Raw genomic sequence first — 17,546 nt, forward strand, 5'->3', positions numbered from 1 at the left:
TGGCCTACCCCATTCCCCACCCCCCCTCCCCTCAGAAACCCTCAGATTGTTCCCAGAGTCCATAGTCTCTCATGGTTCCTCTCCCCCTCTGATTTTCCCCCTTTCAGTTTTCCCTCCTTCCCCTAATGCCCTCCATGCTATTCCTTATGTTCCACATATGAGTGAAACCATATAATAATTGTCTTTCTCTGCTTGACTTATTTCACATAGCATAATCTCCTCCAGTTCCATCCATATTGATGCAAATGGTGGGTATTCATCCTTTCTGAGGGCTAATATTCCATTGTATATATGAACCACATCTTCTTTATCCATTCTGCTGAAGGCATCTCGGCTCCTTCCACAGTTTGGCTATTGTGGACATTGCTGCTATGAACATTGGGGTGCATATGGCCCTTCTTTTCACTACATCTGTATCTTTGGGGTAAATACCTAGTAATGCAATTGCTGGGTCATAGGGTAGCTCTATTTTTAATTTTTTGAGGCACCTCCACACTGTTCTCCAAAGTGGCTGTACCAACTTGCATGCCCACCAACAGTGTAAGAGGGTTCCCCTTTCTCCACAAATTCTCCATATTCATTGTTTCTTGCCCTGTCCATTTTTGCCATTCTAACTGGTGTAAGGTGGTATCTCAATGTGGTTTTGATTTGAATTTCCCTGATGGCTAATAATGATGAACATTTTTTCATGTGCCTGTTAGCCATTTGTATGTCTTCTTCAGAGAAGTGTCTGTTCATCTCTTCTGCCCTCTTTTTGACTTATTTGTTTTTTGGGTGTTGAGTTTGAGAAGTTCCTTATAGATTTTGGATACCAGCCCTTTATCTGTAGTGTCACTTGCAAATATCTTCTCCCATTCTGTGGGTTGCCTCTTTGTTTTGTGGACTGTTTCCTTTGCTGTGCAGAAGCATTTTATCTTGATGAAGTCCCAAAAGTTCATTTTCACTTTTGTTTCACTAGCCTTTGGAGATGGAAAGAAGTTGCCGTGGCCAATGTCAAAGAGGTTACTGCCTGTGTTTTCCTCTAGGATTTTGATGGATTCTTGTCTCACATTGAGGTCTTTCATCCATTTTGAGTTTATCTTTGTGTATGGTATTAGAGAATGGTCTAGTTTCATTCCTCTGCATGTGGCTGTCCAATTTTCCCAGCACCATTTATTGAAGAGACTGTCTTTTCTCCATTGCATATTTTCTCCTGCTTTGTTGAAGATTATTTGACCATAGATTGAGGGTCCATATCTGGGCTCTCTATTCTGTTCCATTGGTCTATATGTCTGTTTTTGTGCCAGTACCATGCTGTCTTGGTGATCATGGCTTTGTGATATAACTTGAAATTGAGCAGTGTGATGCCCCCAGCTTTGTTTTTCTTTTTCAACAATTCCTTGGTGATTCGGGGTCTTTTCTGATTCCATACAAATTTTAAGATTGTTTGTTCCAGCACTTTGAAAAATGTCATTGGAATTTTGATCAGGATGGCATTGAAGGTATAGATTGCTCTGGGCAGCATAGACATTTTAACAATTTTTTTCTTCCAATCCATGAACATGGAATGTTTTTACATCTTTTTGTGTCTTCTTCAATTTCCTTCATGAGTGTTCTGTAGTTCCTAGATATGGATCCTTTACATCTTTGGTTAGGTTTATTCTGCAGTATCTTATGGTTTTTGGTGCTATTGTAAATGGAATCGTTTCTCTAATTTCTCTTTCTACAGTTGCATTGTTAGTGTATAAGAAAGCAACTGATTTCTGTGCATTGATTTTGTATCCTGCCACATTACTGAATTGCTGGATGAGTTCTAGTAATTTAGGGGTGGAGTCTTTCGGGTTTTCCACATAAAGTATCATGTCATCTGCAAAGAGAGTTTGACTTCTTCTTTGCCAGTTTGAATACCTTTTATTTCTTTTTGTTGTCTGATTGCTGTTGCTAGGACTTCTAGTACTATGTTAAACAATAGTGGTGAGAGTGGGCATCCTTGAAGTGTTCCTGATCTTAAGGGAAAGGCTCTCAGCTTTTCCCCATTGAGGATGATATTTGCTGTGGGTTTTTCATAGATGGATTTTATGAACTTGAGGAATGTTCCCTCTATCCCTATACTCTGAAGAGTTTTAATCAGGAAAGGATGCTGTATTTTGTCAAATGCTTTTTCTGGATCAATTGAGAGGACCATATGGCTCTTCTCTCTCCTCCCATTAATGTGTTCTATCACATTGATTGATTGATTTGTGAATGTTGAACCACCCTTGCATCCTGGGGATAAATCCCACTTGGTCGTGGTGGATGATCCTTTTAATGTATTGTTGGATCCTATTAGCTAGGATTTTGTTGACGATTTTGGAATCCATATTCATCAGGGATATTGGTTTGAAATTCTCCTTTTTGATGGGGTCATTGCCTGGTTTTGGGATCAAGGTAATGCTGGCCTCATAGAACAAGTTTGGAAGGTTTTCTTCCATTTCTATTTTTTGAAACAGCTTCAGAAGAATAGGTATTATTTCTTCTTTAAATGTTTGATCAAATTCCCCTGGGAAGCCATCTGGCCCTGAACTCTTGTTTTTGGGGAGGCTTTTGATCACTGCTTCAGTCTTATTACTGGTTATTGTTCTATTCAGATTGTCAGTTTCTTCCTGTTTCAGTCTTGGTGATTTATAAGTTTCCAGGAAGGCATTCATTTCTTCCATGTTGCTTAATTTATTGGCACATAGTTGCTGATAATAATTTCTAATAATTGTTTCTATTTCCTTGGTGTTAGTCATGATCTCTCCCCTTTCACTCATAATCTTATTAATTTGGGTCCTTTCTCTTTTCTTTTTTATAAATCTGGCCAGAGGTTTATCAATCTTATTCTTTCAAAGAACCAGCTTCCAGTCATTGATCTGGTCTACTGTTTTTTGTGTTTTTTGTGTGTTTTTTGGGTTTCTATTTCATTGATCTCTGCTCTAATCTTTATTATTTCTCTTCTCCTCCTTGGTTTATGTTTTATTTGTTGTTCTTTATCCACTTCCTTTAGGTGTAAGGTTATCTTGTGCATTCGGGATTTTTCTACATTTTTGAGAGAAGCTTGGATGGCTATGTATTCCCCCCTTAGGACCACCTTTGCAGTATCCTGTAGGTTTTGGACCAATGTGTTTTTGTTCTCATTGGTTTCCATGAATTGTTTAAGTTCTTCTTTGATTTCCTGGTTGACCCAAACATTCTTTAGCATGATGGTCTTTAGCCTCCAAGTATTTGAAGTATACTTCCAAATTTTTTCTTGTGATTGAGTTCCAGTTTCAAAGCACTGTGGTCTGAAAATATGCAGGGAATAATCTCAGTCTTTTGGTATCGGTTGAGACCTGATTTGTGACACAGTGTGTGGTCTATTCTGGAGAAAGTCCCATGTGCATTTGAGAAGAATGAGTATTCTGTTGTTTTAGGGTGGAATGTTCTGTATATATCTATGAAGTCCATCTGGTCCAATGTGTCATTCAAAGCTCTTGTTTCTTTGTTGATCGTCTGCTTAGATGATCTGTCTATTGCTGAGAGTGGAGTGTTGAGGTCTCCTACTATTAAAGTATTATTATCGATATGATTCTTTATTTTGGTTAACAATTGGCTTATGTAGTTGGCTGCTCCCATGTTAGGGGCATAGATATTTACAATTGTTTGATCTTCTTGTCGGATAGACCCTTTAGAATGATATAGTGTCCTTCTGTGTCTCTAACTACAGTCTTTAGCTTAAAATCTAATTTGTCTGATATGAGAATTGCTATCCCAGCTTTCTTTTGAGGTCCGTTGGCATGGAAGATGGATCTCCATCCCTTCACTTTCAGTCTGGATGTATCTTTAGGTTCAAAATGAGTCTCTTGCAGATAGCATATGGATGGGTGTTGTCTTTTTATCCAACCTGTAACCCTGTGCCATTTCATGGGAGCATTTGGGCCATTCACATTGAGGGTGACTATTGAACGATATGATTTTAGTGACATCCTATTGGCTGTGATGTCCCTGTTTGTATAGATTGTCTCTGTAAATTTCTGGTCTATGCTACTCTTGGAGTCTTTCTTCTTTTATAGAACCCCCTTAATATTTCCTGCAGGGCTGGCTTGGTGGTCACATATTCTTTCAGTTTTTGCCAGTCCTGGAAGCTCTTTACCTCAATCCATTCTGAATGACAGCCTTGCTGGATAAAATATTCTTGGCTGCATGTTCTTTTCATTTAGTACTCTGAATATTTCCTGCCAGCCCTTTCTGGCTTGCCAGGTCTCTGTGGACAGGTCTGATGTTATTCTGATGTTCCTCCCTCCTACATAAGAAATCTCTTCCCCCTAGCTGCTTTCAGGATTGCTTCCTTGGTTCTAAGCTTTGTGAGTTTTACTATTATATGTCGAGGCATTGATCTGTTCTCTGATCTTGGGAAGAGTCCTCTCTGCCTCTTGGACATGAATGCTTGTTTCCTTCCCCAGATTAGGGAAGTTCTCAGCTATGATTTGCTCAAATATATCTTCTAGTCCTCTCTCTGTCTCCACCCCTCAGGGATCCCAATAATTCTGACATTGGAAAGTTTAATGGCATCATTAATCTCTCTCAGTCTGCTCTCTTGGGCTTTTAGGTGTTTATCCCAGGCCTCCTCGGCTTCCTCCTTTCCTATCATCTTATCTTCTAGCTCTCTAATTCATTCTTCTGCCTCATTTACCCTGGCTGTCAGGGTATCTGGTTTAGACTGCATCTCATTCATAGCATTTTTAAATTCGGACTGATTCGATCTCATTTCTGCCCTTAGAGATTCTATATTGTCACTAATATTTTTCTCAAGCCTAGATATTGACTTCCTAATTGCTACTCTGAATTTTATCTCTGACATCTTGCTTATATCCATATCCATTAGGTCTGTGGCAGAGGCCATAGTTTCTGATTCTTTTCTTTGTTGGGGGTTCCTCCTCTTAGTCATTCTGTTGAGGGGTGGTTGAGGGAATGTACAGAGTCCAAAGTATTAACCACGACCCAAGCAAGATGCACCATTTTATAGGGACCCTAGGGTTGTTGTCCTCTTGTTCTTCCAACCTGTCTTCTGGGGGAGGGGCTTGCCACGCTGTTACTCATGCAACCCAGCTTGGGCAAGTTGCCCCACCCCCTCTTAGGGGCGGTGGGAGGGGGTAGGCTCAGTGGAAACCGGTTTTTTGAGCTTTTGTTCTCTGGTGGCATTCTGTGTCTCTTCCAAGAGAGCAGAAATGACCGCACCCAAACCTCTGACCCAGAGCAGAGAAATCGTAATCTTCTCTTCACTGAGCTCTCCAGGCCATGCAGTCTCTGTTTCTGTCTGCGCTGCTAAAAACCGTAGCCTCCCCAGTGGTGCACCCCACAGCAACTCTCCCAGAGATCGATCCCAGGGCCCAGTCTTGTCTCTGCCCTTTGTGCTTCTAAAACCACAAGCCACCCCCAGTTCGCACACCCACAGCTCCTGGATCCTGTCAGGGCGCTGGATTAAAGTCCTTTCCCTGCTGCTACCACCTTCTTGTCTGTGCCCGGTCCCCAGCATGGACACTTTTGCGCTCTGGTGTTCTATCACCTTCCCAGTGCCAGCTTATGGCGACTCCCTCCCCCTTCTGTTTATCTTCTGATATGTGCCTGCAGAATCATGGCTCTGCCCTTCATACCTTGAGACTGCCAGAGATTTTCTGCTTGTAGAGATCCAGATATATATTCTTACATCTCAGGCTGATTTCGTGAGTGTTCAGAATGGTTTGGTAGATATCCAGCTAAATTCAGGGACCTGTTGAAATAGGGTCCCCTACTCCTCCGCCATCTTGCCGCTATTCCAGAGTAGTATGTTTTATTTTTTTTTCAGAGTAGTATGTTTTAAATGCCTAATTCTAAAATTGTTCAAGGTGCCTAGCATATAACAATGAATCATGGAACACTACATCAAAAACTAATGATGTAATGTATGGTGATTAACATAACATAATAAAAAAAACTAATGATGGATTATATGGTGACTAATGTAATGTAATAAAATAAAAATTTTAAAAATAATAAAAAAATAAAAATGTTCAAGGTGCCTAGCATATAAGAGCTCAAATTCCAGCTGCTTCTTTCATTTACATTTGGCTCTCTGTTATTATATTTATCTTACTGGTTACTCTTATTCCTTACACACTTGTACCTTCAATTTTATCCACAAAACCCTTCAGATATTAGACTACTCTTTAGGTCCCACAGTATTTCCCCATCAACAATTAAAATGTTTTTTTTTCTAATTTTATTATGTTAGTCATCATACAATATAACTTTCTGACACATCATGGTTTCACGTGTTTGCACCATTTTCCTGAAAGTCAATTTTTTTCTGATTGCAAAGAACCCATATATAAATAGAAAATTAAAGCAATACTGAAAAAGATAAAGAAATCATATCACCTACACAAACCCTACCCCCAGAAGCAACCACAGAACAAAATAAACATTCTCTGATAAGTTTGTGATTATATTTTCTCAAGTTTTTATGGACATCATTTTAGGTTACAAATATAATTGTAAATTAGATTGAGAATATCATTTATATGGACACACCATCAGACATTCAAATCTCCTCTGACATGTATATCACTCAGTTTTTTTTTAATCAGTGATGAATATTGCTTTCAATCTTTTATCAATGATCTTAGAATATTGGTTTATTCTAACACTCTGTTAGATTATCATGCAAGAAGTTTGAGTTCTGGGGTGCCTAGTAAGCTCAGTCAGTTAAGCGTCTGCCTTCAGCTCAGGTCATGGTCTCCTGGTCCTGGAATCAAGCCCCGCATTGGGCTCCCTGCTCAGTGGGGAGTCTGTCCCTCTCCCTCTGTCCCTCACCCCACTCATACTCGCTCGCTCGCCCTTTCTCAAATATATAAAAAATCTTTAACTTTATTTTTTTAATTTTATTTTATTGTTATGTTAGTCACCATAAAATACATCAGTAATTTTTGATGTAGTGATCCATGATTCATTGTTTTCTTATACCACCCAGTGCTCCATGCAGTACATGCCTTCCTTAATACCCAGGACCGGGTTAACCCATCCCCCCAGTCCCCTCCCCTCTAAAACCCTCGATTTTATTTTATTCTGTTATGTCAGTGACCACACATTATAGCATTAGTTTTTGATGCAGTGTTCCATGATTCATTGTTTTCATATAACACCCAGTGCTCCATGCAGTATGTGCCCTCCTTAATAGCCATCACCGGGCTAACCCATCCCCCACCCCCATCCCCTCTAAAACCCTCAGTTTGTTTCTCAGAGTCCATAATCTCTCATGGTGCATCTCCCCCTCTGATTCCCCCCCCTTCATTTTTCCTTTCTGTCTCCTAATGTCCTCTATGCTATTCCTTATGTTCACAAATAAGTGAAACCATATGATAATTGACTTTCTCTGCTTGACTTATTTCACTTAACATAGGATGAGTCTGGAAGTTTTCCTTCTGTTTTTATTTTTTGAAACAGCTTCAGTAGAGTAGGTATTATTTCTTCTTTGAATGTTTGGTAGAATTCTTCAGGGAATCCATCAGGCCCTGGACTCTTGTTTTTTGGGAGGTTTTTGATCACTGCTTCAATCTCGTTCCTGGTTATTGGCCTATTCAGGTTGTCAATTTCTTCCTGTTTCAGTCTTGGGAGTGTATAGGTTTCCAGGAAGTCCTCCATTTCATCCAGATTGCTCAGTTTATTGGCATATAGTTGTTGATAATAATTTCTAATAATTGTTTCTATGTCCTTGGTGTTAGTTGTGATCTCTCCCTTTTCATTCATAATTTTATTAATTTGGGTCCTTTCTCTTTTCTTTTGGATAAGTCTGGCCAGTGGTTTATCGATCTTATTAATTCTTTCAAAGAACCGACTTCTAGTTTCGTTGATCTGATTTACTGTGTTTCTGGTTTCTAATTCATTGGTCTCTGCTCTAATTTTAATTATTTATCTTCTAATGCATGGCTTAGGAATCATTTGTTGCTTTTTCTCTAGCTCTTTAAGGTATAGAGTTAGTTGGTGAATTCGGGATTTTTCTATTTTTTTGAGTGAGGCTTGGATGGCTATGTATTTCCCCCTTAGGACTGCCTTTGCAGTATCCCATAGGTTTTGGACCAATGTGTTTTCATTCTCATTGGTTTCCATGAATTGTTTAAGTTCTTCTTTGATTTCCTGGTTGACCCAAACATTCTTGAGCAGAGAGGTCTTTAGCTTCCAAGTGTTTGAATTTCTGCCAAATTTTTTCTTGTGATTGAGTTCCAGCTTTAAAGCATTATGGTCTGAGAATATGCAGGGAATAATCTCAATCTTTTGGTATCGGTTGAGACCTGATTTGTGACCCAGTATGTGGTCTATTCTGGAGAAAGTTCCATGTGCGCTCGAGAAGAATGAGTATTCTGTTGTTTTAGGGTGGAATGTTCTGTATATATCTATGAGGTCCATCTGGTCCAGTGTGTCATTCAAAGCTCTTGTTTCTTTGTTGATTTTCTGCTTAGCTGATCTGTCTATTGCTGAGAGTGGAGTACTGAGGTCTCTTAGAGTTAATGTATTATTATCAATATGACTCTTTATTTTGGTTAATAGTTGGCTTATGTAGTTGGCTGCTCCCATGTTGGGGGCGTAGATATTTACAATTGTTAGATCTTCTTGTTGGATAGACCCTTTAAGAATGATATAGTGTCCTTCTTTGTCTCTAACTACAGTCTTTAGCTTAAAATCTAATTTGTCTGATATGAGAATTGCTATCCCAGCTTTCTTTTGAGGTCCGTTGGCATGGAAGATGGATCTCCATCCTTTCACTTTCAGTCTGGATGTATCTTTAGGTTCCAAATGAGTCTCTTGAAGACAGCATATGGATGGGTCCTGTCTTTTTATCCAATCTGCAACCCTGTGCCATTTTATGGGAACATTTAGGCCGTTCACATTGAGAGTGATTATTGAAAGATAGGAATTTATTGTCATCATGTTGCCTGTGAAGTCCTTGTTTCTATAGATTGTCTCTGTAAATTTCTGTTGTATATCACTCTTGGGGTCTTTCTCCTTTTATAGAACCCACCTTAATATTTCTTGCAGGGCCAGCTTAGTGGTCACATATTCTTTCAGTTTCTGCCAGTCTTGGAAGCTCTGCATCTCTCCATCCATTCTAAATGACAGCCTTGCTGCATAAAGTATTCGTGGCTGCATGTTCTTCTCATTTAGTACCCTGAATATGTCTTGCCAGGCCTTTTTGGCTTGCCAGGTCTCTGTGGATAGGTCTGACGTTATTCTGATGTTCCTCCCTCTGTACGTAAGGAATCTCTTCCCCCTAACTGCCCTTAAGATGGTTTCCTTGGTTCTAAGATTTCTAAGAGTTTTACTATTACATGCCAGGGCGTTGGTCTGTTTTCCTTGATCTTGGGGGGATCCTCTCTGCCTCTAGGACTTGAATGTTTGTTTCATTCCCCAGATTAGGGAAGTTCTCAGCTACAATTTGCTCAGATATATCTTCTAGTCCTCTCTCTCTCTCTCCACCCCATTATGTATCCCAATAATTCTGACATTGAAGCTTTTCATGGCGTCACTTATTTCTCTAATTCTGTTTTCATGGATTTTTGAGCTGTTTCTCCCAAGCCTCCTCTTTTTCATTCTTTTCTATCAATTGGTCTTCTAGATCACTAATTCATTCTTCTGCCTCGTTTACCCTAGCTGTTAGAGTATCAAGATTAGATTGGATCTCATTGATAGCATTTTTAAGTTCTGCCAGTTCAGCTTTCATTTCTGCCCTTAGAGACTCTATGTTGCCATTAATCAATTTCTCCATTCTAACTATTGTCTTCACAACTGCTACCCTGAATTCCATTTCTGACATCCTGGTTATATCTGTATCCTTTTGTAAATCAGTGGCAGAAGTCATAGTCTCTGAGTCTTTCCTATCTTGGGGGTTCCTCCTCTTAGTCATTCTGTTGAGGGGTGGTTGAGGGAATGTACAGAATCCAAATTATTGACCACAACCCAAGCAAGATGCACCTGTTTTATAGGGACCTTAGGTTGTCAGCCTCTTGTTCTCCCAGCCTGTCTTCTGTGGGAGGGGCCTGCCACGCTGTTACGCAGGCAACCCTATTTGGGCAGAGTTGCCCTGCCCCCTGTGGCACAGGATGGGCTAAGTGAAAACCAGTTTTGGGGGGCTTTTGTTCTCTGGCAGCTTTCCCCGGTGGCTTTCCGCGTCTCTTCCGAGAGTCAGAGCAGAAGAGACCGTTTCCAACCCTCTGCCTCAGAACAGAGAGATCACAGTTCTTCAGTGATCTCTCCAGGCCACACTATCTCCATTTCTGTCTATGCTGCTAAAAACTGCAGCATCCTGGGTTGTGCACCGCTCAGCAGCACTCCCAGTGCTCGCCTCCAGGTCAGGGCACGTCTCTGCCCTTTGTGCTTCTAAAACCACCAGCCACCCCCAGTTCACACGTGCAGCCCTGCCACTCCAGGTTTCAGTCTGGGGGCCTGCCCTAAAGTCCTTTCCCCACCGCTACCAGTCTGCAAGTCTGTGCCCTGTCCCCAGTGCAGGAGGCTTTCACACACCGGCGGTGCAGGATCCCAACGGCTCCCCCCCATTCTGTTTATCTTCCAATATCTTCCTGCGGAATCACAGCTCCCTGCTTCATACCTCAAAATCAACTATCTGCAATATTCTGTTTGTAGAGATCCAGATATATCTTCTTACATCTCAGGCTGATTTTGTGGGTGTTCAGAGTGGTCTGGTGGATATCCAGCTCAATTCAGGGGACAGGTTGGAATAGGGTCCCCTACTCCTCCACCATCTTTTCCCAAGTCCCCCAAATACATAAAAAATCTTAAAAAAAAAAAAAAAGTTTGAGTTCTTTCTCCAGTGATATGTCTTGTGATGAGCTGTCTGATAGTGATGCTAAGTGATTAAATCATCTGACTTTCAGAGCTACACTTATTTATTAGAGGTATATGCCCAGAGAAACCCCCCCCCCCAAAATATCTTCACAGTGATGGACGAATGTTAGTTTTCTCTCCAGCAGTATTTGGTAAATTCTCTCCTTTGCCTCATCCCAGTAGGTTCCAGAATGATCAATATGTGTTTCCTTTCTGGGTGGATCTTTTTTCCGTGTTCAACTCAAACAAGAATCTGGTATTTCTAGACATCAGCCAGAGCTTCCTTAGTACTTCATCAGTGAAGCTTCGTTGTGAAAAAATAGACTCTGCTACCCATAATCTTCAGAAAGTGGTGTAAGTAGAAGCTAATCCCAGGATTAAAACCCTAGGGCATAACGATATTCCTTAGATTTTTAATATTGGACCAATATTTGAATTCCTTTCCCAAAGTCCAACTGGGTACTCAAGACATAATTGAGACGGTTCATACCTTACATTTGTCTACTGAATCATATGAAGTAACTTTTTCCAATTTTTTATTGTGGTATAACATAAAACTTAACATTTTAACCATTCTTAAGTTCACAATTATGCATTTTTAAATGTATAATTATGCAACCACCACCACCATCCATCTCCAGAACTCTTCATATTGCAAAATTGAAACTCTGTCCCCATTAAACAATAATTCCCCATGATCCCTTCTCCCCAGCCCTTGGCAACCACCATTCCACTTTTTCTTATAAAGTAATTTTAATACAATGTGAAATATGATTTGGCTGTCCACAAAACACCGTGATGAACATCCAGATCCTGGGGGCAGCTTTAATCCCATTAAGACAACCATAGGGCTGTGCGTAAACAGGATTTCTCGACCTCTGCAGACACTGGGGTTGGGCTTGATAATTCTTTGTTGTGGGGGCCTGTCCTGTGCATCATAGGATTTTTAGCCCTAGCCCTGGCCTCTACCTTCCAGATGCCAGTGACACCCACACATGCCCAGTTGTGACAACCTAAAATGTCTCCAGACATTGCCAGGTGTCCCCAGGGGGTACAAAATCACCCCTGACTGGGAGCACTGTTGGAGAGATGGTGTCGATGTGCTGAGATAGGCCTGTGACCTGGGCTGGGTATGTGTGTCTGAATATGATCCAAAAATCTATGTAGTTGAATGAAGTTGGGAAGAAATGATGGGGCTCAGAAGTACCAGAAAAAGGTAATTACACAAGTTAAATACTTGTAATCAGAATAGAGTGTGCTCATATCCACCTATGACAGCATCTCAGGGTCTTCCTGTGGGGCTCACCTGTGCTGCTCGTGTGCTGGAAAAGTCCTGGAAGCTTACACATGGGCAGACTGCAGGGGAGGTTTAGGGAAGGAGAGCAAACATTATTTAGTCAGCAAAGTGGGCTTTGGTACCAGCAAGACCCTCTCCAGATGCAGGTGTCCTCTTTCACAGGTTTCTTGCTCAATGTAGAGAAAGAAGGAGCTCTTCTGCTACTTAGGGTTACACCGGCCATGTGATCCTGATTCTACATGGAAGATGTTGAGCAGGACATAGTGCTCCTGAAATGTGCCCATTGGTAACACTTCAGGGGAAGAAGCTACTACCCTTCCTTATCTCTTTCAAAAAGTCGCAGAACAGCTTTTGTCTGAAACGACTGTTGATGACCAACTTCCCCTTTGCAAAAGTCTGAGATGACTAAAGAAACTGGGGCTTCCAATCGTTTCTAAAATTAGATGTTAGTCAAGCCATACAAAGTTTCAGTTAATGCAAAATGAGTTCTGGAGATGTAACTGTGAACCAATGTGACAACAGTTAACAATACTGCATTGTATACTTGAAATTTGCTAAGAGACTTGATCTCAAGTGTTCTCACCACAAAAAAAAAAAAAAAAAGGAAATAGTGATTATGTGAATTATAGGTATGTTCACTAGCTTGATTGTGGTGATGATTTCACAAGGTAGGAGTATATTGAAACATTAAGTTTTATACCTTAATATATATGGTTTTTTGACCACACCTCAATGGAGGTGGAAAATATGAACCATTTCCCATGTTTAAACCTGTTTCGGCCCTTTGTTCCCATGTATACAGAAATGCAAGATTTCACCTCTCTTGTCATTTCCCTAGCCTCAAAAATATTTTCCCAGCAGATGCTTATCAGAGCTTCTGCATTGTTTTTGGTGGTCATAAGACTCTCACGCATCTGACCCTTCAAGGAAATGACCAGAATGATATGCTTCCCATATTGTGTGAGATCTTGAGACACCCAAAATGTAATCTGCAATACCTAAGGTATATCCCACCATCACTGAAAACTCCCAGCATGTGCACAGCGCTGCCACAAGTCTATATAGCAACTCTATAAATTGGAGGGGGGGAATCCCTTATTCTGATTAGAAACTCCTACTCAGGGCACATGGCCCAGAACAGAAAATGGGCTGGAGTTTAGTTTCCACTTGTATTGATCATTGAACAACCAGAACAACTATCCATAAGAGTCCAAAGAAATGCTCAGAAACTGGATACAATCCTCTCTGAGAGAATTTATTCATGATTTATGTTTCTCCTATGTCATGATTCAGAATACCGGATGCTGTCCAGATTCATCTGTCCAGGCAAGGATGCTTTGAGAGCATCAGGTTTTCCCTTTCTTGGTATTCCTCTGGGTTGAGAGATCTCACCTTGGGATGTTCTCCACGTGATTTCTCTGTGAGGATTTTCATTAATCATCATGGGGTTCCATTGATCCTCACTTGTCCACTTTTGAGTAGCAATAGGAACATAGTTTAAGGTGATCTGTTGGTCTCAGATTGTGGTTCTGCCTCTACTGCTATGATCTTGGGCTATTTAACTAGGTCTTATCCCCATCAGTAGGATGGAGTAATGCACATCTCCCAAGGATTTGAGGACTGAATGAGACCAAGTCCAAGCACACATGTATTCATTGTTGCATTATTGATAGTAACCGCTGCCATAATTGACTGTTACCGATGACCTTCCTTTCTTTTTCCTGTGAGGATTCACCAGGAAAAGTGTGAAATTTGAAGATTGGGGGTATTAAATTGTTTCTCAAGGAGTAAATGGATACCCAAAATGGAAGGAGGAGACTCCATATAAATTTGTTTTATTTAAAAAAAAAAAAAAAAGGGACGCCTGGGTGGCTCAGTCGTTAAGCCTCTGCCTTCAGCTCAGGTCATGATCCCAGGGTCCTGGGATCGAGTCCCACATTGGGCTCCCTGCTCAGCGGGAAGCCTGCTTCTCCCTCTCCCACTCCCCTGCTTGTGCTCCTGCTCTTGCTATCTCTCTCTCTGTCAAATAAATAAAATCTTTAAAAAAAAAATTGTTTTATTTTATGGGAAGCCATTAAATATTCTACTTTGTGTTCCAATGCCCAAGTTAACTTTGGTTCCTCTATTATAGGTTAGACTCTAAGAGAAGAAAGTGTTTTTGTTGAATTTTACTTAAGTTTAGTTATATGGTACATAGTCCACTTAGCACTTCATGTGAATTATCAACTTTAATAAACACTCAACATGAGGGTATGACTTCTTTCCAATTTAAAGATGGAAATGAGGTTTGATGAAGTTAAGTAACTTGGCCACATTTTCGTATACAGTAAATAGCAGAACCAGGATTTTTTTTTTTTTTTTTTTTTTTAGAAACCCCACTCCAAAGACCATGATGCACATAAGGTCCCAATGAAATTCCATTCTCCATAGTAAGAATATTCTCTCCAGGGATAGAGTATGGGCACCTTGTTGCCTGATATGCTTGATTGACTGATTTCTAAATAAGTAGTTCTCAACATGTGGTCTCTGGACTAGCAGCAGCTGCATCACCTGGGAACTTGTTAAAACCCAAATTCTTGGGTCTCACTCAGATCCTCTGAATCGTGAGGATGTGGCCCAGGAATCTTCCAGGTGATACAGGACACCCTAAAACAGAAATTGGTGGATTCTGCATCCAGAGTTTCTGAGGATTTGCATTTTTAACTGCTTACCAGGTGATGCTGATGCAGCTGGTCCAGGGACCACACTTAGCTGCTGCTCCACATCATTTAGTCCAGGACGTGACATAATGTGGAATGAGGGGTAAAACTGGAGATAGTTATCCAGTGGTTGGTTCTTAAGAATGACTTGTTCCCATTTCTCTGGCAGGTTGGTGACTTGTTCTGCCACCACCCAGCAATGGGCCCATCTCTCCTCCTCCCTCAAGATCAACCAGTCCCTCACTTGCCTGAACCTCACAGCAAATGAGCTCCCGGAGGAGAGCGCCAAGTCGTTGTGCACGACTCTGAAACACCCAAAATGCTTCCTGCAGAGGCTATCATAAGTACTGCCTCTCTTCCCATGGAGCATCTCTGTTTTAGGTCTGGGGCCACATAGGGAAGAGCAATGGTAGTACGGGACATACAGGGAAACCCATATGGGACCTCCTACTGATGTGGACACCTGGTTCCCATTTCTGGTCCCAGGCAGGAGGCTCATGCATCTTACCCTTCTCTCACTCTTGGTCCTTCATGATTGAGCATTAAACACACGGTGAGAGAAGAAGGGGGCTAACAAGAAGAGCTGTAGCTGGGAACTCTAGCCTTTGGTGACAGCCAAGAAAATTGGGCTTTGGAAATGTTCTCACCCTCTTACCACTTGTGTGACCCTTTGGCAGGTTGGAAAACTGTCACCTTACAGAAGCCTGTTGCAAGGAGCTCTCCTCTGCTTTGATCATCAACCAGAGGCTGATGCACCTGTGCTTGGCAAAGAATGCCCTAGGAGATGGTGGGGTAAAGCTTTTGTGTGAAGGCTTGAGTTACCCTGACCGTCAACTATAGATGCTGGTGTAAGTCTGTGCTGCTGTGCGTGTGCATGTGTGCATACTGGATTCAAAGAGGACAGGTCCAAGCATTTAATAGTTCCTTTGAATACCCCAATTATAATGCTGGCAGTTAGATCTGGTGAGACCTGACAGGAGGGTGTTAGAAAAAAAATACAAAACATAGTGTCAATATTTCATAGGGATTTGGGGATGTAGCTGGTTTCCAGGTTTGGGGTTTTTTAATGCATGCCTCTTTAAAGATTTTATTTATTTGTCAGAGAGAGTGTGCACAAGCAGGGGGAGCAGCAGGCATAGGGAGAAGGAGGATCCCAGGACCCTGGGATCATGACCTGAGCCAAAGGCAGACACTTAACTGACTGAGCCACCCAGGCATTCCTTATGCATATTCTTAGTACCATGTAACATAAGCTCTACCTGCAACTGAGTGTACATGGAGTTATTTGCCAACAAGCTCATTAAAATCCTCTTTTTTTTATTTTATTATGTTATATTAGTCACCATACAATACATCATTAGTTTTCAATGTAGTGTTCCATGATTCACTGTTTTCGTATAACACCCAGTGCTCCATGCAGTATGTGCCCTCCTTAATACCCACCACCGGGCTAACCCATCCCCCCACCCCTCTCCCCTCTAAAACCCTCAGTTCATTTCTCAGAGTCCATAGTCTCTCATGGTTCATCTCTCCCTCCGATTCCCCCCTTTCATTTTTCCCTTCATTCTCCTAATGTCCTCCATGCTATTCCTTATGTTCCATAAATAAGTGAAATCATACCACAATTGACTTTCTCTGCTTGACTAATTTCACTTAACATAATCTCCTCCAGTCCCATCCATGTTGATGTAAAAGTTGGATATTCATCCTTTCTGATGGCTGAGTAATATTCTGTTGTATATATGGACCACATCTTCTTTATCCATTCATCTGTTGAAGGGTATCTCAGTTCTTTCCACAGTTTGGCTATTGCGGACATTGCTGCTATGAACATTGGGGTGCATATGGCCCTTCTTTTCACTACATCTGTGTCTTTGGGGTAAATACCCAGGAGTGCAATTCCTGGCTCATAAGGTAGCTCTATTTTTAAATTTTTGAGGAACCTCCACACTGTTTTTCAAAGTGGCTGTACCAACTTGCATTCCCACCAACAGTGTAAGAGGGTTCCTCTTTCTCCACAACCTCTCCAACATTTGTTGTTTCTTGCCTTGTCAATTTTTGCCATTCTAACTGGTGTAAAGTGGTATCTCAATGTGGTTTTGATTTGGATTTCCCTGATGGCTAATGAATTTCATGTGTCTGTTAGCCATTTGTATGTCTTCTTTGGGTAAGTGTCTATTCATGTCTTCTGCCCATTTTTTTGACTTGATTATTTGTGTTTTTTTGGGTGTTGAGTTTAAGAAGTTCTTTATAGATCTTGGATACCAGCCCTTTATCTGTAGTGCCATCTGCAAATATCGTCTCCCATTCTGTGGGTTGCCTCTTTGTTTTGTGGACTGTTTCCTTTGATGTGCAGAAGCTTTTTATCTTGATGAAGTCCCAAAAGTTCATTTTCACTTTTGTTTCACTAGCCTTTGGAGATGAATCTTGAAAGAAGTTGCTGCAGCCAATGTCAAAGAGGTTACCGCCTATGTTCTCCTCTAGGATTTTGATGGATTCCTGTCTCACATTGAAGTCTTTCATCCATTTTGAGTTTATCTTTGTGTATGGTGTTAGAGAGTGGTCGAGTTTCATTCTTCTGCATGTGGCTGTCCAATTTTCCCAGCACCATTTATTGAAGACACTGTCTTTTTTCCATTACATATTTTTTTCTGCTTTGTCGAAGATTATTTGTCCATGGAGTTGAGGGTCCATATCTG

At 41.1% G+C, this 17,546-nt stretch overlaps 1 protein-coding gene across 1 annotated transcript in view; it reads left to right on the top strand.

The window, feature by feature from the left end:
• The window catches only part of NLRP2 (NLR family pyrin domain containing 2), a 36,985-nt gene that overhangs the window by 10,227 nt on the left and 9,212 nt on the right, over positions 1 to 17,546 (top strand). The window contains 4 exon segments of the mRNA XM_064580614.1: positions 11,035 to 11,205; positions 12,987 to 13,151; positions 15,017 to 15,196; positions 15,525 to 15,695. Of these exon segments, the coding sequence (XP_064436684.1) occupies positions 11,035 to 11,205; positions 12,987 to 13,151; positions 15,017 to 15,196; positions 15,525 to 15,695 (687 nt within the window).

This window comes from Mirounga angustirostris, unplaced genomic scaffold (genome assembly GCF_029215605.1).
Source record: "Mirounga angustirostris isolate CCGP_5_RB_7025 unplaced genomic scaffold, mMirAng1.0.hap1 SCAF_16, whole genome shotgun sequence".
NCBI lineage: Eukaryota > Metazoa > Chordata > Mammalia > Carnivora > Phocidae > Mirounga > Mirounga angustirostris.